This window comes from Hyaena hyaena, unplaced genomic scaffold (assembly GCF_003009895.1).
Source record: "Hyaena hyaena isolate Hyena2069 unplaced genomic scaffold, ASM300989v1 scaffold_189, whole genome shotgun sequence".
Classification (NCBI taxonomy): domain Eukaryota; kingdom Metazoa; phylum Chordata; class Mammalia; order Carnivora; family Hyaenidae; genus Hyaena; species Hyaena hyaena.
The window spans coordinates 2,124,012-2,150,042 of NW_024080821.1; the positions used below are offsets into that span (position 1 = coordinate 2,124,012).

The window sequence follows — 26,031 nt, forward strand, 5'->3', positions numbered from 1 at the left end:
CCAACTTGAAGAGAAGAACGAACTGTTTTGGTTTTTGTTTTTATTTAAAATTTTTTAACGTTTATTTTTAGAGAGAGACAGAGCATGAGCAAGGGAGGGGTAGAGAGAGAGAAGGAGGCACAGAATCTGAAACAGGCTCCAGACTCTGAGCTGTCAGCACAGAACCTGACGCAGAGCTCGAACTCAGGAACGGCGAGGTCGTGACCTAGGCCGAAGTCTGAGTGACTGAGCCGCCAGGGCGCCCCCGAACTGTTTTCTTCAGGGGGACACAGAGGCATGAGGCCAAGGCAGCTCACTCTTGTCAGTGGCCACAGAGCAGAGGTGCAAAGGTTACATTCGCCCGAGACTGTGCAGGCAGGGGCTGGGGACCGATGTCTCCACAGACACCCAAGCTCGGATCCCTGAGCAGAGGGCACCCAGGGGTTTTAAGATGGGAGCCAAGGCATGGAGGCTTTGTTGAATCCGGGAGGTGTTCGGGGCCGGGTGAGCTTTGAGCACCTGCTGCACACCTTGCCCCGGGCCAGCGCTGATGCTTAACAGGGCGGATATGGTCCCTGCCATCTGGAGCCTGTGGCCCCATGAGCGTGACAGCAGTTCACTGCTAACCCTACAGATAGCTAGTTATTCTCACAGAGTTGGGGGGTGCTTTAGGAGCACATAATAAAGCATGGAAACTAGTCTGAGGAATCAGGGAATTACCTCCCCTGGTAGCGGAGCTGAGAAGGTGAGCAAGCTGAGGGTGATCCAGATGGGAATAGCCTTCGAAGGCAAGGGTTCTTGTGTGGAACCCTGAGAGCCCACTGGCCTGGCAGAGGGGTCATATCCACGCGGGGCATGTGTGAGGAGGAGGGCCGGGTTCAGTGCCTGCAGGATGGGCTTTGACCCCAGCTGGTGGCCGGCAAACCCTCGTGGTCCGTGTGCTTCTCCAGGTGCCATCTGATTGGCTCCTGCTTCTTGAGGGAGGGATTTATGATGAGTGATGAACGGCTGGCGCTCACTCACTCACCTGCCCCAACTACCCCCCCCCCACCTGTCTCTCATGGTTGAAGTTATGACTTCTCTGAGCTGTAGTAAAGAGGTAATTGTTGGTTTAAAATGTTGCCGTTGTTAAGTCTATTTGTCCTTGAGTTATAACCTCCCCTGGGCCACCCCTCACCCCCACCCCACCAGCTGACATCCCTGCCACTTAAAAGGCTTTTGCCTTTTGCCCATGGAGTGCTATTGAGGCTGTTACCAGACGGAGCCCCCAGACCTCAGCCAGTGCCCCCTCCTGTCACAGAGGTTTTCCTCCTCCAGTCAAGCATAGGGCCCTTGGGATGGGGAATGGGGAATGTGATGGTGTCAGCCTATCCTTCACTAATTGGGAGTGGGGGGCTGGGTAAGCCCGTGGGGAAAGCTTTGGATTTGAGAACCAGGGGATCTGGACTCCTCATGCCATGAGCTGTGTGACTTGGGGTCAAGTGTCCCAAGTTACCCCTCTTTCTTTCAGCTACCACACCCTTAGATAGGGATGTGGGAAACTCTCACTTCGTAGGGCTGTTGATGATAAAGGAAACTGTAGCGTGCCCAGCCAATGCTATATTTCATCAAATCCGAGGTGCCGTGGGTGGTGAAATCCATCTTTGTACAAACATTCAGAAAGAAAAATATATATGCTGTTAATTAACTGGCACGGAAGCTCTCTTATCACAATGACTGTGATGTAGAGCCTACTTTCAGAGATGTTAAAATGTGAAGGAAAAAAAACATGTCTTCCAGTCAACAGACTACAGTAGCACATACTCAAACTGGGAGCCGTGGTTAGTAAGGTTGTGAGGAACCCCAGGCATTCCCACTCAAGCAGGTGCCCAACACCCTTCCTGCCGGTGGCCAGGAATAGTCAGAGCCTCCGGTGTGACTTGTGCGGTGGTACCCAGTCTCCTGCTCCATTCACACCCTCAGCCTAAGGAGTAGGGTTACCTTTGAGTTTCTGCCTTCCAACAAAGATCAGGCGTCATCAGACCCCGGCCCTCCTGCGGCCCCAGCCACTGCAGTGAGGGCCTCCAGACACACCCGCTGAGATGAGCCTCCTGAGGGCTGCCGAGACGTGCCCCCAGCCAGGAACGAGCCCAGCCCAGGGGCCAGGTGCAAGGGGTGCCTCACGCCCGCACGGCACCAGGGAACAAACAGTCTCCCAGCCTGGTTGGCCTCTTCCCTCCTCGGCCAGGCTGGAGTGCCCACCGGAGACCCCACAGCTGCCCTCTGCTCTGCTCCTCCATCCGTATAGCCTGGCATCCTGGGCCTCTGGACGCTGGGCGAGGACAGTACCCTCTGCCGTTTTGCTTCTTCCCTCTTAACGTGGTGGCACTGGACAGAGTCTGCTCCTTTGCTAAGGTGGGACGGCCTTGACATGTCCCCACAAATCACCTGGGTCACCGCCCACCCCCCATGGTGCTCATCCGTCCTTGGAATAACTACCATCACCCGTGACATGTCCATGCCATCACCAAGACAACTTGGCTGATAAACTCGGCGCAGACAGAAAAACGTTTATTAAGAGTTCATTAATGAAATGAGGATTCAGTGATTTACATTTTTGTTGCTGGAAGAGCAGAAGAGGTCTATAACCCTTGAACAGGTTTTTAGAAGTGAGGCTATTAAACCATGAAAGCTTTTTAATCCAGTCACTCAGCAAATATTTATTGAGCACCTACAAAGGGCAGGCACTGTTCTAGACGCTGAGGATGCATCAGGGAGCAAACATTCTAGTGAGACGACAGATACATTGGTCTGTAAATGACTCGGAAACCATGAAGCTAATTTTTAAATACCCTTTAAGGTTTGCTCATGCTTTGGGAGATTGCATCAAAGGGAGGCAGAGGAACGTGTAGTTGCACTTCATTCTTTCTTGATCTCTCTTGATGTGGCTGCCTGCATCCTTGGGAGGAAACCTATAGCTGTTTTGGTTTTAGCTTTCAGAGCCTTTGACAGAATCTTAAGAATAATCTGCCCAATGGGAATTCCTTTCGAAGAATGGAAGAGAGCAGTGGAGGGGTCATTCTGAGGCCAGCCCTCCCTGCCTTTGAGCCAGACAAAACCAAAATCAACTGAGACCCTTGGAGAAGTCTTTCAGCAGCCTTCAGACTTTGTTCCACTGCATTGCGGTGGCCAAGGAGTGCCCACCATTCTCCAGCTCAGTGCACTGGAATCTCTGGCTTTTCTCTTTAACTTTTTTTTAATGTTTATTTGGGGGGGAGGGGCAGAGAGAAAGAGAGGGAGACACAGAATTGGAATCAGACTCCAGGCTCCACGCTTTCAGCACAGAGCCCAAGACAGGGCTCGAACCCACGAACTGTGAGATTATGACATGAGCTGAAGTCGGACGCTCAACCGACTGAGCCACCCAGGTGCCCCACTGGGTTTTCTTAATGAAAGTGGACTTAGTAAAAGCAAACATGATTATTGCTGATATATTTTATTCCGTTTGGCCTTCTCTGCCCTCAGCCACATAGTCCTACTGCCTTTAACTATCTTGGCCTTCTGGGCACACATTCTTTCACACGTGTGGTGCCACCGGTGGAGAGCGACTTTGTTGCCCAGGCCTTGGAGAAAAGCTGCCGTCTACAGGTCCGGAAGTAGACTCTGTGACCCAGCTGAAGAAAGCCTAACAATGCTCTTAACAATGCTCCCACCGAGAAGCCCCTGTGAAGTCTTGGCCCAGTGTTCGCCGACATTAAGCCCCTCCAATATGAAGGGGGAAAGAAATCATCATCTAGAAGAGATGAAGAGCTGTAATCCGCAGGTGTTCACTCACAGATCAAAAGGAGATTGGCTGGAATTTAGAGCTGCGTGTCTAGACTTGTTTGTCTTTCCCCAGAATATCTGTTGAGGTCCTTCCCAAGGGGGTCTCTGTTTGTTCAGCGGTGTCCCAGTGGGCAGGAGACTCCAAATCTACCCCTTCCTTTTCCTTCCAGCACAGCACAGTATACCACAACTCTCTGTGTGATGGAAAGGGCCTATATTTGCACTGCCCAAGATGGTAGCCATAGCTCTGGGCACTGGAGATATGGCTCCTACAACTGAAGAGCTGGGGTTTTCATCCTCATTTAGACGTCAATTTGAAATGGACAGCGTGGGCCTGAAGATGCTTCTAGGGCTCGGGGTCTGAGCATCTCGGTAGACCTTGGCCTTCATGTCCTGGCCTGGGAAGGGCTCAGGCACTAGGTGTTGCGTCTGGATGCATTCCTCACCGAGCTAGCGCGGTGCCCCAGGCAGTGCTCCACATCGTGCGTGCCACGTGCGTCACACTCGGGCAGGTCCCTGGATAAGCAGCCCTATTCTTGTCTCTCTCAAGTCAGGAGCCTGGTGGGAGCAGTTTTCCTCTGCTCTGAGTAGCTGAGTCACAGAGCCCGGGCAAGGATGAGTCATGTGCCCAACCTACAATGCAAGCATATTCCAGGGCTGGAGCAGTTGTCTTCTAGAGTCGGAGCAAAGATGGAGAACCACAGTTCAGATGACTCTGCCTGCATCCCCAAAAGGGGGCCCCAAAATGAGCTGACAGGCAGATTCAAATGCTATTGTTGATTGATTGATTGATTGATTGATTGATTTCTGCCTTTCTTTCTTTCTTTCTTTCTTTCTTTCTTTCTTTCTTTCTTTCTCTCTCTCTCTCTCTCTCTCTCTCTCTCTTTTTCTTTCTTTCCCTTCCTTCCTTCCTTCCTTCCTTCCTTCCTTGCTTCCTTCCTTGATTCCTTGCTTCCTTCCTTTCTTTTTTTCCACAATGGAAAGCCTATCTGCCAGAAAGGGGGCCATCCAGGCATCAGGCTTAGTTTTCCCTTTAGTGACAAGAGATAATTACTGTGGGATTGATCAGGCATCCAGAGTACTGGAGCAAATAAATGGTGTAGTGGCCGGTGCAGGAGGGGCCCCACTACTAATGGAAGTGGTGGCTGGGTCATCTCTGGGTAATATGGCTTGATGGAGCAGCCACACCGGTGAGCTCTAATGTGCTATTCATATGCAGCCAGCCAATTTCCCCGGGAGGCCTGGGCGGTGAGCCGTTCGAGCAGAGCTGGGCTGCACAGCAGTAAATGAAGAGGAAAATTGAAGTAATGTTGTATTATAAATTTATGATTTCATCTGCCTGACCCAGAGGATGTTCCCGATAGTGGGGTGGAGATAAGACCCCCCCCCCCACTCTGGCAGATGCCAAATTCTCATCTTGGTTGTGCAGGAGACAATATTGAGATGGCCAGGAAGATTGGGGTGAGGCCCCAAAGTGGGGTGATCTTGACCATGCGTGTGTTCCTTCTTGTTTGAAGACTGTCGCATATGCCCAGCAGAGAGCAGATCTAGAATGATACCAGTCGCCCGAGTCAGGGAGCGGCAGGGTATGCCACCCTCCCTCCCACCCATCATCCCCCCCCAAACCCAAAGGAGTCTTGAAGATGACACATGGGCCTACACTTCCACTGTCAGATTAACATATTTCAGACCCAGAGTGCCACAAAGTTAGAAGCAAAGGAGTCAGTTTTCACCAGGAAAGCCCCTAAGCAGCAGTGGTTTGGCTGTTTGCATATAATCCGTTTATCAATATTGTTGAAATAATGGTTTAAGAAACCTAGTCATGAAAGATCTGATTTGATAGCAGGTGATTAATTCAGAGAACTGAGCTGGCCAGCCATGAAATAAATACCAGGGGAAGAAGCCACTGAGCGTGCGTCCACTTCAGACATCTGGTCTCAGCCTCCATCCCTCCTTCTCTGTCCCCGTGTGCCTTTCCGCACCGGGTGCCAGAGCTCTGTGTCACATGTGGATACCCCTCTCCTCAGCAGTCGACGCAGAGCCACCGGGTCATCCTGTCTTGTCTGAGCAGCTTTCTGCCAGCAAGGCACCGAGTGCTGGGAAATAAACACCCCAGGAAAGAGCGAGTGAGGCCCTTTTGAGGTGGAAACAGGTCAGTTGGCCAGTGAGTGGTGACTGCAAATTTGGAAAAGCTCTGGCTAAAACAAGGGAAGGGAAGGGAGCCCCGGCCGGTTTCAGCTGAGAATTTGGGCCCGCCCATACTGCAGGGGACCTTGCAGAGCTTTGTACGGATGGCCAGGCTCAAACCACCAGAGGACAAGGAAACCACCCCCACCACCACCAAGGGCATGGCCTTGGACCAGAGGCAAGCGTGGACCTCAAGCCCCCTGATGCCCCCGAGGGCAAGCCTCTCTTCTGGGTCTGATGACAGATCCACTGGTTTAGCAGAAGTTCTGATACCAGCAGGCTTGAAGAGGTGAGGAAGGGCGGGTCCCGTCTCTGGGCCTCTAAGGCATCAAGGCTCTATGAAGAGGCAGAGGGAAACCAGCAAACTGTAAATCACAACGCTAGAGTGCACTCAAGATGGAGCCTCCTGAATGATCCGTTCCCATAGCCCACACCGCAGGGCAGCTGATGCTCATGACGCGTCCAGGTGCCCCTGGGACGTGGATGGTGAGACCCCTGATCCTGTTCAGTGGGTGTTTAAGCTGCTGTACAGGACAGCAGGGACGCCGCTGCCTCATGGCTGGAGGGCACTGAGACCATCATAAACCCCACCCATCAAAGCAACTTCCTGCCGCACTTTGGTGGAAACACCTCTGGCTGTCAGAAGCAAAAAAAAAAAAAAGGTTGTTGGAAGGGGCTCGTCAACACACTGAATTGCCTGGAAGGCTGGAGAATAGGCAGGCACCACTGGCACGCCCTGCCATACAGTCAGCCAGAGCCACAACCAAGGCGCAACCCGGGAGCGAGGCCCTGGTCAGGAGGCCACTGTGGCCACTGCTGGGTGCTGGGTTCACGCTCATGCCATCAGAATAAATTCTGCACTACTGTCTCTCCTCTGCCCTGCTAGCCCTGGAAATGGACCCAAGGAAGACCTCCGTTGGCCACACACAGGCTCACGACCTACTTCCCGGCTGCCTTGCTCAGAGAGAGCAAGGGCCCTTGTCTGCTTCCGCGATGGGAGGCAGGCCTCTGTCTAAGACTCAGACACAGAAAAGGGGTTCAGGTGCTGGGCGGCCAAAAACAGCCACAGACACCTTACCTCAGAGGTCAAGGCCAAAGTCAGCTGTTGCCCGTTGGGGGGTGGTGGTAGTAGGCTGGTCGTGGTGGTATTTGTAGAGCATGAGTGTGCAAGAGTCTGATACATCGAGTGCGGGGAGGTAGAGTGGGCCTGGTGGAGAGGGAACGGGTGGGGGGGGGGGGTAGCCGTGGGTAGAATCTGTGCAAGCCTACACACCAGCCTCCTCTGCAGCCTGAGTCGAGAGGCAGGGACATAAACAGTGAAGTGACCTAAGCAAGCACGGTGCAGGGTTGAAAGCCAAGCAGCTGCTCACTGGGAGGGTTCATAATTTATCACAGAGGACCACACCAGCACCAGAACATTCCATTAGTTTCCTCCGCACCCCACGCCCAGCCTGGCAGCAGTTTCCACAGGCACCCCACAGTTACCGGTCACCCCCGGGTGACCTGCTGAGATCATGTGGAAAATACGCCTTCTGTGAAATGCCCGTTAAAACAGGGGGCATGATGCTTCGGGGCCTGGGCCATGCTTCTGGTGCACATTTTAACGCAGCCAGAACCTCACCATTCTTGGAGGGCCTTGGGAAGACGCTGTGGCACCCTTTGGAGGGTTCGTGCCTGGCCATAAGCCTCTGGGACCCACCTCCCCCAGGCCATGGCTCCTTAAGCCCAGTGTTTTTCCAGAGGCATGGGGTCAGCCCTGAGTTCTGCCCCAAACTCTCACCCCCCACCCCCACCCCCAAGTACTCATGCTTTGTCTGATGCTGGCTTGGGAGGAGACATTACAAGGACTTTAATCTCCTACTGTCAATAGCTTTAAGGTAAAGTACATTCAGGGTAAGCTCTTCAAATGTCAGAGCCAGGCGTGCGCCCTGCGTTTGGTGCTAACGCGTGGCATTTACTCTGGTTCCAGGAAGGTTCCAGAAAGTGTGTGGGCCTTGGGGGTCCCTCTGCCCAAATGCAGGTTAATTACCAGCAGGCTGACGGTGGTGCCCCCGGCCACAGGAGAGGGGTGACCCAGGTGCTGGGCAAAGGCCCTCAAGGGAGACCAATCATTTTGTGCAGGAAAATAACTCAGGCTGTCCTCATTTCCGCCCTCCCTGGGATTTCGCCCCCGACCTGAGGCAGCTGTACTAACGCAGCCGTGATCTTTCTCTCTGTGTTCAAGGCTACCCCAACTTTGTGGCAACCTATGGCCGCGGCTACCCTGGATTTGCTCCTAGCTATGGCTATCAGTTCCCAGGTGAGTGTCTTCATCTCCCGGGGCTCTGGAGGGGGCTGCACTTGAGGGGAGGCGGGAGGAAACCTGAAGAGAACGCAACTCACACACTCGTCCGTTCAAGAAATGACCTATAGTGCTGAGGTTCAAATCCACCGAACTCCAGGGTCAGGACGCAGCTCCATGTCTGATTAACCCAAGTGTGTCCCCCGTGCCGGGTGTTTGGGAGTGGCAGCTTTTAGGGGGAAGGGAAAGAGCTGTGGCCGGAGCCCTCCCTCTCTCTCCCCACTCTCCTTTGTCTCCAGCCAGTTACAAGTTCTCTCTGGACTTATCCTCTGCCTCTCCCATCTCCCTCCTCCCACCCACCACCCACTTCCTCCCTTCGTCCTGCCCCCCCTCCCTCCTTCCCACCCACGTCCTCCCTCCCTCCCCCTTCACTCCCTCTTCCTTGAACTCTGCCTGGCAACCCTGGCTTTGGTGCCCTTTTGTGTGTAACCGTGGTGTGCTGTTGGGGTTTGGGTTTGCTATCCTGGGAGGGGGCGTGTAGACTCCCTCCCCCGCGTGTAAGCGTCAGAGACTCGAGGCAGAGCCCACCGTGATGCACACTCACACGCTTGGGGATCCCCAGCTCCCGTGCAGCAGGGAGGCCTGGGACCCCCACGTGAGGCAGGCAGCCAGGACAGACATGGTCCTGCAGGGGTGGGGGGGGGAGGGGAGTGAAGGAAGCCAGGATTTTGTGGGGCTTTACCTGCCCCCTGAGAGGGTGAGCCAGCCTTTCCCCGACCTGGAGTACAGACAGTATGTAGGGGTGCTTAGGGTGTCTGCACAGAGCTGGACAGCCAGAGAGTTTCTAGAGAAGGCCTTGGCAGCAGAATTTGTCCTCTGGGGTTCTCTGCGGGGGAGGGAGGCTCCCTCAGGAGCCGGGCTTCCGGCAGTTTCACTCCTGGCTGGTCATCCTGCCTGGACCCAGAGCCCCCGGGAGGGCTCAGGCACGGCCCTTAGAGGATCATGTCCAGGAGGCAGGGAGGAAGGCAGGGGAGAGGCTCGGGAGGGTCTCACCCAGCGTTTGCCCGTTCCTTCCCCCGATTGTTCACCTGCCGCTGACTGAGTTTCGGGGCGGGGAAGGGCGTTCTGGGGGGAGTCAGGAAGCACTGGGGACACTGGGAGCCAGGCCCTTCGGGGAACAGATCCTCACTCAGCGGCAGAAGCCCTGGGCTCTTGCCCAGGCCACAGGCAGATCACCCCTGTCTTTGGGCCTCACCTCTGCCTTCTGTAAACATGGGGCCTGGGCAGGATAGTCCCTGGGGTCTGTGTGCCTCGCCGATTATCGGGGTTAGGGGGGCAGGGGAGGCAGGCACTGTAGAGAAGTTGCGTGTGGAAGAGTGCGAGTAGGGGAGCCCTCCCCGTGAGCATGTCCCCTGGGGCCATCGGCACTGAGGAAGCCTCCCCACCCTGCCCCCTGCCACTTCTCTGCGCTGGATGGCTGCTTCGGGGTGGCCGTGGGCCCCTCGGAGGGCACAGCCAGAGAAGCCTGCCCCTCTGTTAGATCTTCCCCATCTACAGATGGGGACCCTGAGGCCTGGAGGGGCAGGGAACCCTGTTCAGGGGGGTCATAAGCAGCAAGGAGCAGTGCTACGGTTTAGACCCAGGTGGTCTGTGTCTTAACTACCACGTTCCACCCTCCCTAGTGTCCATCTGTCTGGGACGATCGCACTAAGCGCACGCAGCTACTGTAATTTAGACTGGAATTAAAATGAAGTAAAATGAAAACTCCCGATTCTCGATCATACTGGCCACACGTCAGTTTCTCAGCAGGAACATGTGGCCAGTGGCTCCCATTAGCACAGCATAATGAAATTGTGTCAGATGACGCTATCCTGAGCATAAAGAAAGAGGTGGGGGATGTGTTCCACATACATACACGCATGTGCACACTGTCCCTCCCAGGGAGAACCAGCTTATCAATGTCCCTGTCACTTCTTGCCCGTCCTCCTGAGCCCAGGAGCTGGTGGCAGTTTTAGGAAAGCCCTTCGTCTCCCTCCCTCCCCTGGCTTCCTCACCAGGGAACATACAGGCTCACATCCTGGCTTGCTGAGAGCGCCATGCTGCTCTGCACACCTGCCTCCCGTCACAAGCAGACTGCCATTGCCCCCTCGGTGAGGTGTGAGTCCCGGGCAGGCAGAGTTGGGGATCCTAACATGCAGTAATTTGGGGGGTGACAGTGGATCCCATGCTAAGGGCCCTGTCTCGTCTAAGAACCTGCCCTTGCCTCCTAAGCCAGCCCAGGAACCACCTGGTAAAACTAAAGGACCTGTGTCCTTGGATCTGCCCTCATCAGACATGAATGCAAGACAGAGGTGCAAGAGCGACCAACCAAGGCCCGGTGGGATGAGATAGAGTCTTGCAGCTGCCTCTGGAACAGACCAGAGGTGTGAGGGACCTGGAGGGGCCAGGAGTGACCCTGTCCCAGGCCTGTGTGTCACAGCGCCAGCTCCTATAGCTTAACGCAGTCAGCTGGACTTGGTTAGGACAGGAATCTGTCTGGACAGGGGCTCCCTGACCCGTGGGACTTGGCTCTTCTCCTGCCCTCCAGCCATGAGACTCTCCCGTCCCCACCCTTGCAAGCTCACACCCCGGGTGTGAAGTCTCTTGTGTGTCCTCACCCGTGGCCACAAAGAGGCCATCAGGAGCCACAAGAGTGAGGCCACCTGCTGCCCGGGTGGAGTGGCCCCGGGCAAGGTGACCCAGTGGCTGGGCCTGGCCGCCCGTGTCACCCTGGGAGGAGGCAGGCTGCTTTCAGAGTCCAGCCCCAGCTGCCCTCGTCCCCCGGAGTCACTGCCTGTCTCGAGAAGGATGCTCCGCCCGCTGTTCCCAAGCAGCGTCCCCCACAGTGGCTTCCCCCTCAAGAACCGAATTTGACCCCTCCCGGAGCGTCTGCCCCAGGACAGGGCCTGGGAGTCAGGGGAGCTTGGGAACGCTCTGATGTCCACCTCTTACCCCGGGCCAGTGAGGAGCGCTTTGCCGGGTCTGGCGAGTGGGCTGGGTGTAAAGCGACGGCCTCTGGGCCGGCAGACTGAGTCGGCCCCTCCCCACACCCTGGGGTTCTGTGAGCCAGTGACATCAGCACAGCTGTCCCCACCAAATGGCCCTGAGATTTTTGCCTCGTGATCTTTCCGTTCCGTGTCCTTGCCAAGCGCCACTCCACCCACTCGCCACCCCCAGTCTCTCTGGCGATGTGTGCACGCTGCACCCCTCCCAGCGTCTCCTCCCTCCCTCCTTTCTGGACCATCCTTGTGGCGCCATGCGAGGGCTTCTCCAGGAGAGATGAGGGGATACCCAGGCCCCAGGGAGCTGCTGAGGTGGTTCACAGCGGCGTGCCCTGGGTCCCCCCTCAGAACAGAAGGCCCTGCTTTTCACTGGAGCAGGCCCTTTCTGTGAGCATGTGCCTCCTCTCCTGGGCTCAGCTGCCCATGTCCCTCCGCGGAGCCCCGTTCTGCCCCTGTGCCCGGCGCTGCAGCAGACCGGCCAGGCTGTCGGGTTGGTACAACGCAGCGCCCACCTTAAGGGTTCTGTGCAAGTGAGTGAGATGCTGGTAAAGAGGGCTGGACACGTATGGGTAGTTGCTAGAGTGAGGAGTAGTTCTCTAGAAAGACCAAGCCGATGTCCAACCACCGTGGAAGCGGCTCCTCCTTCCCAGGCCCAGTGTCCACCATGTGCACCCCCACCCCGTCCCCCGAGGATCAGTACTGGGGCTCAGAGAATTCCGATCCTCCTCAACAATCTTCCCTGTTTCCTCTCTTTCCCCCCAGCTCCGGACTCTCAGCTCCATTTAAGCTGTTAATTTCTGTTCTTATTTCACTTTGCAGACTATTTGCCGATTTCACAAGACATAATTTTTATCAACTAGCTCTTAAGAGAGGCATAACAAAATTGGGTTTGCTACCATTGCTGGACAGAGGACGCAGTCACGGCCGGGGCCAGCCCGGCCGCTGTCCGTACCCCCCCACCCCCGAGGCTGTCCTAGCTGCCCATTTGAATGAACGTTCTCTTTCTCCTTTTTAATTCTTGGAAAAGACTCATGTCCTCATTGCTTCACTCAGTTTAAAAAGAAAATTGTTTTTCTTGTGCGATGCCCCTGGAATTTTACTTCTTACACAGTGTGAACATTCTCCCCACCCGCCCCAGCCTCCCCACCCTCACCTGGAATGTAACGGGGCCAGAGGGAAACTTCTCACAAACTGTCTAGAGCCTCCCCAGGGGAATCCAGGAATCCGGCATCATGACTTTGAATATTGACCAAATAGGCTTCTGGGAGCATCCCATGGGGTAAACTGTTAGTGCTGATGGCCCACGGGAGTTGGGGATGTGTGAGTTGGAGCACCTATGTCCTGTAGTGGACAGTACCAAAAGTGAACACACACACACACACACACACACACCCTGTTCCTATAAATACTAATGTGTGGAAAACTGGAAGAAAAACTATCAGAAAAACCAGCACTATCTGTCTTTGGGGGACAGTCCGTCAATGGCTATTGTCAATAATATTTATTAAGTACACCTGTCTCAGAGAAGGGACAGCGGAGTCCCCTGAGCACTGCCGAGTCTTAGGACCTGTGGGCACAGATCCACGCCAGACCCCTCCTTCCCCAGCACCCCCCCCTCGACCATGAGTTCCCTGCTGGCATCACGGCCCCTGGGCCCACGGGGGTGGGAGGGGACGGAACACAGAGGCTCTCTCCTGATCTGATTGGCACCCCTGATGGTCACCCCTCCCCCAGAAGGGCTTGCCTTTCCCACGATCCTGATCCCCTCCATGTCTGCATTTGAAACAAAATGCCCCCACTCTCCATTTGAAACAAAACGCCCCCACTCTCGTGGATTAATGAAGTAGGGCTCAGCAGGACCCTCAAGAGTCACCCCTTTGTTCAGGCTCATAGTTTGTGAGAAGTGACCCGCATGCTTCCGTTGGATGCTTTTGATGTGAGCAGACCGTCTGTTTCGATGTCACTGTCCTTGAGGCCCACCCTTCGTGGTTTGGCTCCTCTCATTAAAGATGCTGGGTGTAATAGCTGGCTAGCCCCCTTTGATCCTCCTGCAGGCTTTTTCATGAGTGCTATTTTTTTTAAAAACCTATCTGTACGGCTCCCCCCGTCCCCACCCTTTATTTTGTTTTGCTCTGAATTGCTGTGCTTTAGTGAACTTATCCCCAGCATGCTTGCCTCATAGACATTACGGCCATGGTGCATCTCCTTCATCTCTGTAAATAGTTCATCTGTGCTTCTCCCTAATGACGGTTTATTTTTTTCCCCCTGTAAGCAACTGAGGTAGAAAAATAAATTGTTTATCACGGACGTGCTGTGTGCTGCCATCTCTTAGCCTGACAGTGTCCTATTCTCGCTCCGGGGGAGGTGAATGCACGAAATAACTGGTACCCATGACAGCCTAGTGCAGCTTCTGAAAGCATGTGGACGCCCCCTGGCTGCTGCCCGTCCCCAGCCCTCCCTGCTTCCCCGTGTCCTCTGCATTTGTCCGAGGCCATCCTGTCCTTGAGCGGAGTGGCAGACCTTCTGCACGCGGCAGCTGCACGGTTTGCCCCCGCACCACTTTCTCTGCTGCCACTCCTGCCCTCAAGGGAAAGCGTCACTGGGACATCTGTGCCCCAGGGGTGTGTGAGCTCATGCACGTGCCCGTGCACACCGGCCTGTGTGTGCTTTGCACACAGTTTGCTTCCCCACCTTCCCTCTGAACAGTGCAGGTTGGAGACGTGAAGCTACAAAGGCCTCATGTCCAGGTCCCGCTTGGCAGTGTAGTTGCCGTGGGACCTTAAGCAAGCGATTTAGCCCTCTTAGCCCGGGGTAGTAATGGAGCCTGGTTAGGTTGTTAGAAGGAAGTAGGAAAATGTGTATCCGTGAACGTGCCTTGTAAAGTGGTAAACGCTGTGCAACGAGAAGTTTCAGAAATCGTGCCTTCTTACCGTGTCACTCTCCAGAGTGGTTTTCTCTTCCTCGTCAACCGCAGGGGGTCTGCCCGTTGGTGGGTCAGCTTGGCAGTGGGAGAAATGATAGAGGATCCCCGAGTAAAGCCAGAGAATTGCTGGGACTTCTTGACCACCCTCACGTCTCCCACCCCTGCTCCTCAGTTTTTCCCCATCTGCTCGTTGTCAGGTGCTAGATTAGGTACGGAATATCTGGACAAACGAGACTCACTCCTTGAAAATGCTCATAGTCCCGCTGATGGATACAGAACCAGTCATCAGAGCCATTGGGCATCATGAGACAGGTGGTTAGCTCTAAAGAAGGCATCTCTCTTTGCTACAAGGAGACAACAGTGGCTGCTTGTCCAGCCTACAGGGCTGTCAGGAATGGCCCTTTAGAGAAGATGACATCCAAACTGGGTCGTCTTCAAAGTCAAACAAAATTAGCTACGGGGAGAAGGAAAGGAAGTATATCCCAGGCAGAGAAATGACACACTTAGACACTGAATGAGGTAGTTTTAAGAAAGAAAGAAAACACAAAGGAAATAACATAAGAATTTGTTCATCTAGTATAAAAGCAGCCTGGATGTGGCTTCACAGTATTAGAGGCCACTCTTCACACTCTGTTCTCTTCAACATGAAACTCCACCTCATAGTTTAATAAGGCTGCCCAAGCTCCAGCCATTACATACTCATCCCAGAAGAGCACATCTCTCCCTTTTAATGATACTTCTCAGAAGTCACATGTGGCACTCTGCTTAGATCCCATTGATCACACTTTAGTAACATGACTAGTTTCAGCTGCAAGGGAACCTCAGAAATGTCTTTATTTCAGGTCACCACATGCCGCTAAAAACAGGGTACTGAGGAAGAAAAGTGGAATACCTACAGCATAATAATAATGAAAATGGAATAATACAGGATACTTAGCAATCTCTGCCACAAACCTGAGAGGGGAAGCAATGCGAGTCCTACAGATTATGCACATTTCAGTGTATGAGCAACTTGCAGGAGCGTCCTGGGTGGGGAGACGAAGCTAAAGAGGGAGGCAGGGTTGAGTCAGAGTGGGCTTGTGAGTCAGATTCAGGAATTCAGATTTGATCCCGAAAGCAAGTGGAAAACCCTTACAGGATTTTAAGTAGAGGAGTAATATGATTAGATTTCCAAAGTGAATCGGAGGGGGGGAGGTGCGTGGACAAACCACAAGGATGAGTTCTGTTCCCTTCCTCCTGCACCTGAACTCCTCTCTTCTCCCCTCCCCTCTGCCTCACTCTCTCTCGGCTCTATTCCTCTCTCTGCCTCCGGCTGGCGGGCAGCCCTGCAGGGGTCCATCAGCAGTCCTGGGGACCAGCCAGGCTAGTGTCCTGTGGCTCAGTGCTCCCTCCGGGGAGCATCCAGGTGGTGCACATTCTAGGCGGGGACACCTGGGGACTCTGGTTCTGGAAATCCCAGCTTGTGCTTGGACCTCCCCAGCAATAGAAAACAGGTTTCCTCTCGGATGCAGATGTTGACTGATGGGTACTGGCCTACGAGTGATTTTGAGGCCAAGTCCTAGCTCAGCAGAAAGAAAGAGGGGCTATGATTGATTCGCGATGCCTGCGTGGTTGCCGGATCTGGGACTCATGCCCACTCGCCTCGTATTTGGCCTTCCTTATTTGTCCAATGATGGTTCCCGGGTGATTTGGGGTCAGTCTAGAAGATGGCCGTTCTGTTTCACACGGAGGGAGGCGGGTGTGGTCCGAGATCCGGGACATCCTGTCCCCTCTGGAGAAGAAGCCTCTGCAGCCCGTGGTCAGCAGGGACTGCCGCTAGGTAAGCTTCAGTCAGGTCCGGCTAGTCTGAGCGAAGCCAAAGGCTGAGTGGTCTGTCTTGTCCTGAATTGTGGAAGGCAGAGTGGAGAGAGCCCATGTGCTCAGGAGGGGAAGGAGTTCGCCATAACCCAGATGACTGGGGAGAAGGGCCTTGGCCGTGGGGAGCGGGCTGCTTCCTAAAGTGGCTCATACCCAACCGGTCGGTTCTGTCCAGTTCAGGACATTTCGTGACATGTTCAGAAACGCTGATGGCTGCCACATCAAAGCCTAGCCTAGCGACTGCGGGGAACTGGTCCAAGCCCTCCCGTCCATCCTTTCCTTCCCACCTCCACTCGGGAGAGGCAGATACTCGCACTTGCAATCCTGCCTTGGCCTCTGCCGAGGTCTGATTTTTCTGGCCTGTGTTTCAGAGGGAAAAGGCAAGCCCCCCCCCCCCGCCCAGCCTCCGCCACTTTGTCAGGGAAGGCGTTTCCAGGCTTGCTGCGGTGGAACTGTAGACCCAGTGGCTCAGAGGCCCCCTCCCCTGGGCGTAAATTTAAACCTCAGCATCGTTCTCCCACTGACATGGGGCAGGGGCTTTTGCCACACACCTCTGCCCCAGCAAGGCCCTCATTCCCCCAGCGAGGGAACCCTGGTGGACCGACCCCCTGAGCTGGCGGATCCCCAGCCTGGTGGAGCCGATCTTGAAATGCTACGACGGGATAATTGGCCGCCCAGGGACACTGACGTAACCTTGCACCCGTGAGCCCAGGCGGGCACCCACAGTTCTATAGATACTCCCTTGTCAAGAAGGCCCCTCCTGACACGACAGCCCCCCACATCTGTTCACCACCCACCCTGATCTGCACAGCCCTGCAGCCCTCACGCTTTGCCTCCAGGGAGTCCTCTCTTCCCAGCTTAGATCCACGGGCCGATCTTAAATGACAAGCCAGCTCCTCCGGCAGCCAGCCCAGTCCGGCTCCGTTGGCTCCTGCCCTCATGTCTGAGTGTGGAAGGCAGGCATAGTCAGGAGGGCCTAGCTGCTGCTCTGAAAGAAGGTGGAGAGGTGAAGTGCAAGCACACACCCCAAATCCTGGGGTGAGGGCCGTTGGGGCGGTGTGTGGGCCTTGCCGCCGCACACCCCGCCCTGCGCATGGAGAGCCAGTTGCGGATGCTATTCCCAGATGAAAGCAGACCCTGGTGCCTAATAGGCACTTAATAAACGTTTGTGAAAATGAATTGGAGCAAACTGAATTGACGGGAATTGTGGGTTTCACTTTCGATCAGCTTTCCATGCCTCTTGACACTCCTCTGCATAAATGAAAGGAAATGTAACTACCCCAGCATTGAGCTCCCCACGCGAAAGCCCAGAGCGCTGTGCTCACTTGAAGCCCACTGGGAGAGTAACGTCTCCTCTGGGGCTCAGTTTCCCCATCTGTCAAACGGGGCTATTGATCCTTGCCCTGCTCCCTTTCCTCACAGGTTGTTACGAGGGGCACTGGGATCAGGCATGATCTAGTGCCTGGGAAGAAGGTAGGGTTGTGTCCGAGGAGGGGACCCTGCCAGAGGCAGGGGCAGCATGAGGGAGGCTGCGGACATGGTTTCGGACCACCTTTTCCAGGGGCTGAGCCTACCTGATGCCATCTACCCCTGCACCGCCGTCCTCACTCCCCCACCTGCCTTCTGGAGCACCTGTACCACCGGGCTCACAAAGTCCCCCCGTCAGCCTGTCAGCAGGACCATAATCACCTCTCTTCAAGCCCTTCGGTGTTAGTTTCCATCAGCCACAGCACATGAAAGCCTGCTGCTTAAAAAGCAAAAAAACAACAAAATATTTTATTTAATGTTTATTTATTTTTGAGAGAGAGAGAGACAGAGTGTAAGTGGGCAAGGGGCAGAAAGAGAGGGAGACACAGAATCCAAAGCAGGCTCTAGGCTCTGAGCTGTCAGCACAGAGCCCAACTTGGGGCTCAAACTCGTGAACCGTGAGATCATGACCTGAGCTGGAGCCAGATGCTTAACCGACTGAGCCACCCAGGCACCCACGACGACAAACTTTGAGTGTGAAATTGGCAGGTGGCAATGCCAGGCCAGAGGGATGGGCAGTTCATGCCCTCCTCCTCCCCAGGCCGAAAAAATGGAGGGGGACCCTGCCCAGAGACGTTTCCCCAGAGTGTAGGTCAGTCTGGATCCTGCCCCTGAGGGATCCCAGCCCGTGGGGTCACTACCTCTCCTCCCCGTGCCTTCAGGTGTGAGGGCGGGCAAGAGCACATTTTCTGTAGTGTTCTAGAAAGGGCCACCAGGGCCTGCCCCAGGCTGGGTCCTCTCCAGGCACAGGGATGCCAAGCAAGCAAGCAAGGAGGTCCGCGCCTGGGGGACATCCCACACGTGGCCGGGTGTGTCCCTATGCGGTCTGACCAGTGTGTAGAGTGCATGCAGGGGAGGGAGTCATTGGCCTGGCTTGGAAGGGTGACGTCTGAGCTGCGGTTTGAAGTCAAACCGAACTTCAGTGGGCAGCTGATGAGGGAAGGGTCTTCCACATCCAGGGACCCGCCGGCATGAAGGCATGAAAGCGTCACAGGTGTCCCTCCCTGGCACTCCTGCCTCTGGTCCTTCTGTGGACCCCATCCGGGTAGACGCTGTGCCACTCCCTGGCTAGAGCACTGGACAAAAGGCTTTGTCACTGGGAGGCTGATGCTGCTTCTCCCCAGACCCCGGGAGTGAATTTGAGGGCCAGGGGTGCTGTCCCCACCCTTGTCTCAGGAGGCCGTTCCCGGTCCAGGCCCTTGTGGGTACCAGCGATGCCCTGGAGGCTGGCGTGCGGGGCTGGCCGCTTTCAAGGAGAGCGCAGGCTGCTGCCGCCTCCCTGGAGGCCTGAGCCTCAGCAGGTGTTCCGCTGGCCCCGGGGCTGCCCTGCCTTTCCTGTCTCGCAGCTGCCTTGGTGGCACATGCTTAGGGCCTCTCCAAGCTGTCTTCCTCTGACCTCTGGCACCAGCCTCGGACAGGCTAGGATTCAGGCAGGGCTCGAGGCAGGGAGACACACATCCTTCCCCAAGCCCTTTGCGCCCGTCTGCCCCTCCTCCACCTATCCGTCTTTTGCACATTGCTCACATAGTTATTAAGCACATTGTCAAGTCACAGGCCCTGCCCTAGGTGCTGGGGACACGGTGGGAACCAGAGGAGCCGGACAGGCCCAAGGGCGAGAGGACAGCCAGCCCGGCTGACGACACGGGCACCAGAGCTCCGGGATCCACTTCCACACCTGTGGTCATGACGCCACAGGGCCCCGTCCCTCCCTGGGCTCCTGCCAGCCCCTTGCCTCCTGCCACCACGTTACCCCACCCGAGTTAGCGCTAGCACTTCGGATAAACACCCCCTTATCACTCACAAGCAAATTACAAACGCTATCTATGAAAGCCCTTTGGATGTGAAATGTCATGTAAATTAATAGGATTTTAGAATTGGAAGGCTCCAGAGGGAGTTCTCAGCTCTACTACTGTTATTACCTTGGGCAATGATAATAAAAATAGAAATAAAAGTTATTATTCCGCTTACGGATGGCTTGCCACATGCCAGAGAGCTGTGCTGAGCTCCCCGTGCCATCGTCTTGTTGAATTTCCCAGCAGCGCCGCACAGAGACGCCGTTAGCTGCGTTGATGGCGGAGCAGAAGGGGCCCGGGACGGCAGTTAGGCAACTTTTCTTGAGTCACAACCAGTGAGTGCGGGAGATGGGCTTTTGCCACCTTGCTCTCGAATCACTCTGTGCACGGTGTCCTTTAAGCTCTCCGACCCTGGAGCCCTTCATCTGTTAAATGGAACTGGCGATGTCTTCCTGGCAGGGGGGCAGGCTCATCGAGATGGTCCAGGGCCCCCTAAGAAGGCCCGGCCGCAGGGGATTTCCTGGGTTCTTGGCCGTGGAAGGTGCTACGGCAGTAGCTGTTGTTCTTGCCATTGGTGTACCACGTGCTTTCTCATCATTTAGACTAGACTCTCTTACTGTATCAGTGAGGAAACAGGCACAGAGAAGGTTCTAGTATTCACCCTATCAAGTTGGGCTGGGATGCAGGGGTATGCCATACTGACTGTTAAAAGTGTTAAATATTTCTGTACAGCTGCCCTGAGCTCCCCAGAGTGCCTCCCTCACAACCCCCCTCTTCCCCAGGACTCCCTGACCGTCCGTGATCCACCCACTGTCAGGGGTGCCCGATACAGCAGTCATCTGCCACTTGACATCAGAAGCATCATATCTCAGGAGACTTGAAGCAGGAGAGTCTACATTTTACATCGGACGGGGGTGGGGGGAGTGGAGATCACAGATGTTAGTTCACTCACGGAGCTAGTGATGGGGCCCGGAGGGGGACCTGGGGGCTTTCAGCCAAAAGTCTTGGGGTGCTCAGGCCTTGAGCATTCCTTGCCCTGGTCCATAGAGGTGGGCGCCGTAGACATGGTGTTTGAAACTGTGCCGTGGCAGAGCCGTTGCAAAGGCCCATGTAGCATGAAGCTGGGGGCCGAGGGTGGGGGAAGGTAGACTGGTGAGGAGGCCCATAGAGACTTTAGGCCATTTAGATTTAAATGGATCAGGGACAGGGCGCCTGGGTGGCTCATTCAGTTAAGTGACCAACTTCAGCTCAGGTCATGATCTTGCAGTTCGTGAGTTCGAGCCCCGCATCCGGCTCTGTGCTGACAGCCAGCTCAGAGCCTGGAGCCTGTCTTCGGATTCTGTGTCTCCCTATCTCTCTGACCCTCCCCTGCTCATGCTATCTCTGTCTCTCTCTCTCTCTCAGAAATAAATTTTTTAAAAAATTTTTTAAATTTTTTAAATGGATCAGGGACAGACCCTGTGGGGTAGAAGCAGGAGTTTGACTCGGCCTCTGAAGTTTGGGGAGCAAGAAGCAGCGTAAAAGGCCATCAGAATAGCCCAGCTCTAGAAGGACCAGTGGTCAGACCAGTGGTTTGTCCTGACGCCCATTGGGGTCGGGGAGCGTTTCCTAAGCAGAAATCAGTGTTTACGGGGTGGGGGGGGCGGAGAATGCTCCCTCATGAAAGGAGAAACTCAGAGGAGTTGCTGATGTGTTCTGAGACACCACAGTCTTCACCTGAAGGTCTGGGTCTTGTTCTCCGCGAGACAGGTACTCCTTCTGTGGGGAAGCAGGATCCCTGGGTGACCCGGGACCACAGGCTACTGGCATGGAGCAGCGGGGGCGGCTTTCGGCAGGAACTCCCTGCGGCCCCCCTTACTCTTGAGGTCTTGCTGGAGAGCTAGCATGATGCTGGACAGTGTCCTCGCAGGGCCAGGATCCAGAGCACGTGGGTTGTGTCAGCCACTCCAGGCCTCCAACCAGCACTTCTGACTGCTGCCTGCCTCTTCAAGCAGAATTGGGGGTAGCCACACCCCAGGCTTGCGCTCAGCTAGGAGAAAACCCTAAAGGAGACCCCAGGTGGGGGGTGGGGGTCCTGTCTGCAGACTAGACAAGTCTGTGAGATCCCTCCCTTCTACCTGGCAGAGTGAGCCTTTATCCAAGGCCCTGCTTCTTACTGGCCAGTTTCCTCCCGCTCCCAGGGAGCTGGTTTGTGTGCAGCATGGTCCCACAGATGGAGCTCCCCATTCTTGTCAGAGACTAGCAGCTGTAGACTCCTTGAGGGTAGAGAACATGCGAGTTTCATTCACTGCTCTGATCCTAGTGCTTAGAACAGTGCCTGGCATGTAATAGGTGCTCAGTTAGTATTTATGGAGAGGTTAAACATCTGGAGATGGGAGGGCTCTAGCATAGCTCCCTGCAGAAGTTCAGGGTGAGCGAGTAGACTGCGGGCCCCAGCCCTCTGTCGGAGAGTCGGAAGGCCCAGGGAGAAGGTTGCTAGGCCGGAGTCCCCATGTAGAGCTCTCGGCTCCCAGAAGAGCCCCATGACCCAAGAACTGAAGTGTGTTCTCAGTTCTTCTGCAGCCTCCACCCCACACTCCGAGCCAAGAGCTTGGTTGAGACCAGGTGACTTCTCAGTCACCAAGGAGAAGATCAGAAGCCACCAGGCTCCACACGGGGGTGGGGGGCAGGCCCCGCCCCACTGCTGTGCTGAGGGGCATGGGGGTGGCAGGCTCTCTGCTTTGCCCTGAGTGCCTCTGATTTGGAAGGAATCTGTAGGCACACGCCTTTCCCTTCTGGCCGGGCGCCCTGGGTCTGTGCTTGCCTCTTCTGGGAATTTTCTTGTCGTTTCCAAAGGATGCTCCTTGACCTCAGTTTTATGCTTCCCCAAACCCTTTCATCCATACAGAGGCTCTCTGACAACCAGACTGTGAAACCTCATAAAGGTTTGACGTGCCATGTACCTCTCCCTTTATCCCCACTGAAACATCTAAAGAGAAAATGAAGTGAAACAGCAGTTGCATTACAAGTTACTTGGGACCACTTTTGTGTCGTCCATTGCTGTAGGCTCGACCTTTGGGGCTCAACCCCAGAACCTCTCACTTCCTGTAGGCACCTGGGAAGATCCAGGCCCCAGGCCCAGGCTGCACACCCTCCCCCTCCCTGTACCCAGGCTGGCAGCCCTGACCTTCTCATCGGCCCCTCTGCCTTCCTCTCCTGAGGGACATTAGCCAGGTCCCAAATGACGGTCATTTTCCTGGCTGAGGACAAGGCACTTCCCCCCCAACTCTCTCCAGCACCCTTGCCGGGTGGGGCTCCACCCGCCTCTGGCATGCGGGGCGGGGGTTTCTCTGTGAGAATGGCACTCCTGGTGTCCTTGGGGAAGGTTGCCAGTCTTGCTCCTAGAGAGGTTATGTGGGAATCCGTTTCCTATTTTAAATGCCAGGAACTCAGGGTTCTGTTTCTCTCTTTTTTTCGATGGACACGTATCTGCTTTCTTCAAAGCACAATTTTATAGTCTGATCATATAAATGTGTCCCTTTGGTTATCAGTTGTCCCTCTTCTTCAGACCCCCTGTTCTGATCTGAATCCCGAGTCGTCCTCCTCCAAAAATGCCCCATCCAGCCTTCTTCCAGCCCTTTCCACCCTCGCCCCCTTGCAGCCGGCCGCTCTGTCTCTCTCTCTCTCTGTCACTCAGCAGGCAGGCCTGCCCAGGAGTGGGGGAGGGCCCCTGGGCCATCAGATGCCAGATGGTTTTCCAAACTCTTTTAGGACATGTTTTCTACATTCTGGGTGACAATGTCTTCTTTGGGTTGCTTATTTTTGAGTGTTTGGATTCTGTAGAGCAATGCTGGCTTTAGCCAAGAATGTTTGAATCCTCTCTAGAAATTGCTGAGGGTTGGAGATGCAGGACGTGCTGGGGAAGGGGGTGGAGAGTGCTTTGAGTCAACACAACATAGGGAAAACTGCTTTCACAATGGACCGGTTAGGATGGCGATGCGCCTTCCAAGAGAGTGTTTTATGACGATGCCCCTCAAAGTCACAGCCTGTCGGAGCCATAAGGAAACTCAGAATCCTATCCTCTCCTCTTTCTGTGAGAGGCACCAAGGCGCACTGACTCATCCAAGGTCACAGAAGTAAGGAGTGACTGTGCCAGGACCATACCGCTGGCAGCCCACTCCCAGCCTGGCACCTTTTCATACCGGGCAGGGGAGCAGATGCAAAGAGAGCCACGCATTCCCTGATAACCTCCGACGACGACAGAGTGGCCCCCTTTTGCTGTTTACTAAAAGTAACAGATGCTCCAGGGCTTCCTCTAAATCAGGGATTCTCTGCCTCCACAGTGCATCAGACGCCCCTAGAAGGCCTTTAGAAGGTAGACATGTGGGTCACAGCTCACTTGCAGCGTACCATTCAGGCTCCCCCAGCCAGGCTGGAGGCCCACTGCTCTGAACGGAGGCCCTGCGGGGAGTCTCAAGAGTTAGATCATTGTATTGTCAGGAGGACCTTTTTTCCTCACAAGGAGGTGGAGTGGGCGGAGTGATGGACCCTGCAGATGTGCACCACAATTTAACTTTTGGAGTTTTTTGTTTTTAATTTTAGAAAGCGTGAACAGGGAAGAGGGGACAGAGAGAAAGAAAGAATCTTAAGCAGGGTCCACACTCAGCACAGAGCCGGATGTGAGGCTCGATCCCACGACCCTGGGATCATGACCTGAGCTGAAATCAAGAGTCAGACGCTCAACTGACTGAGCCACCCAGGCACCCTTTACTTTTTGATACATTTGAAAGCCTTTAAATGGAAGGTTCTTGCCCTTGGCTGTACACTGGGACCACCTGAGAAGCACTTGAAGGTCCCACTGCCCAGGCTACACCCCTAAACCAGACAAACCAGAATCTCCAGAGGTGGGGGCCAGGGCTCAGCAATTGTTAAGGCTCCCCAGGTGGCCCAGTGAGCAGCAGGGTTAAGGGTCCGCACATGAGGCAGAGCAGGGTGCAGCCCGGCACCTTCCGCTGGTTCATTCTGCCCCTGCCGCCCGCTCCTGTGGGCATTTGAGTCAGCCACCCTTGGAGTAGAGGATCGCACGGGGAGAGGCCACTCCATGTGCAAGTGGCACTGCCTCGCGGCGGTGGTTCCCCCGGCGCTCATTCACCGCTTCCAGATGTCCTTCTTGACCATCATCAGCTGCTGTTGCACGAGAACCCTCTTTGGGGCAGACTCTGGGCTAGGTCGCAAGTGGGACATGTGACTCAGACCCCCCGCCCCCAGAAGAATTTGTCACCCGGCGAGAGAAATGAGGTGTGTGCGTAAAAATAACTGTGCTTAGGTAAGGCAGAAACCGGTAAGCGCCTTGGAAGCGGTGGAAAGTAGACATAGCGTCACATAATTCTCAAAAATCTCAGAAGCACTGTTCACATCTAATTTGCCATAACGTTCCTCACGGCTCTGAAAAGTCCAGAGACGCATCCCATTCACCGTCCGTGGGACGGCGACCGCTTTTACTTCCATGACTTGGTAACCTCAGAGGTGTGTTTGCGCCCACCCCAGGGGCACGGCTTTCTAGGCTTGTCATCCTTTTACATCAGGAAGACGGGTTCCTCCAGGGTGGGAGGCGAGGGAGCGTTAGAGGCCGTCTAGTCTCCCTCCTTGCAGTAGAAACAGTTGGTTCCTCCAGACCCAGAGAAGGGAAGCACTGTCCCCAGGTTACAACAGCAAGGCCAGGCCAGCGCAGGGTGGCGGCGCTGATGCCAAGCACAGTGACCCTTCTGTTACCCCACGAGAGGGGCAGGGAGCTCCAGACTAGCAACACTGGGTCTTCGATGTGACTCACGTTACATAAGGCCCAGCAGCTGCCCGGCCCCGAGTTCCACCGTCAGCATTTACTCTCTTGTACCAACGGCAGGGGCAGACCACACTCCTAATACCCAGGTTCACCCAGGTGGGCCACCCAAGCTCCCAGGTCCCATGATTTTATCAGCAAAAGATTCTTCTCTTCTCTGCCTGACTCACTACTAAGAAACGGGAAGTATTAGGGCAGGAGGGTCCCGGCAGCCCTCTTCGGCCCAGTCATTGTTGTCAGAGCTGAGCGGAAATGCACACTCCGATTTTGAACTAGGGAAGTTTAGCTCCACTAAAATGGCATCATGAAGCTGAGACCATATGAAGGATTACGGGCCACTGTTCTGGGTAAAGAATTCCAGTCTCCTGTGGTGACCATCTGACCTTGTGGCTTGTCATAGGGAAAATGGCACAGCCCTTGGGGGTGGAGGGGGGGCAGTCCTGCCTTAGAGATGGCTGGATAGGCCTCATCAAAATGACAGCTAACATTCATTTAAACGTGCTCCCTGACATTTTGCGTATATTAATCCTGCATGGATATCATCGTCTCCTTTACAGATGGGGACATCAAGGCCCAGAAAGGTTAAGCAACTTGCCCAAAGTCAAACGTTGCCAAAAGGTAAAGCTAATAAATGGCTGAGTCAGGATTTGAACCCAAGACTTGTGCTAACTGCCTCACGGGAAGGCTGGCTGCTTCCCTCCCGCCTTGTCCGGGCAGGCTGTGCTGAGGCCGAAGCCCCTCCCCCTGTTTCCAGCAGCAGAGGAGGGACGGTCACCTCTTCTTCCGCACGGTGCATGTGGGGCAAGGGCCGCCATGGACAC

General features: G+C 55.0%; 1 protein-coding gene across 3 annotated transcripts in view; it reads left to right on the forward strand.

Moving 5' to 3' along the window:
* Positions 1-26,031, forward strand: part of MSI2 (musashi RNA binding protein 2) — a 387,255-nt gene that overhangs the window by 327,489 nt on the left and 33,735 nt on the right. For 2 of the 3 annotated variants that reach the window (XM_039241135.1, XM_039241136.1), the window contains exon 10: positions 8,195-8,269. In XM_039241135.1, coding sequence (XP_039097066.1) covers positions 8,195-8,269 — 75 coding nt within the window. Of the gene's footprint in view, positions 1-8,194; positions 8,270-12,111; positions 12,633-26,031 lie in introns of those variants that run through there. The other variant, XM_039241137.1, reaches the window with a different exon arrangement.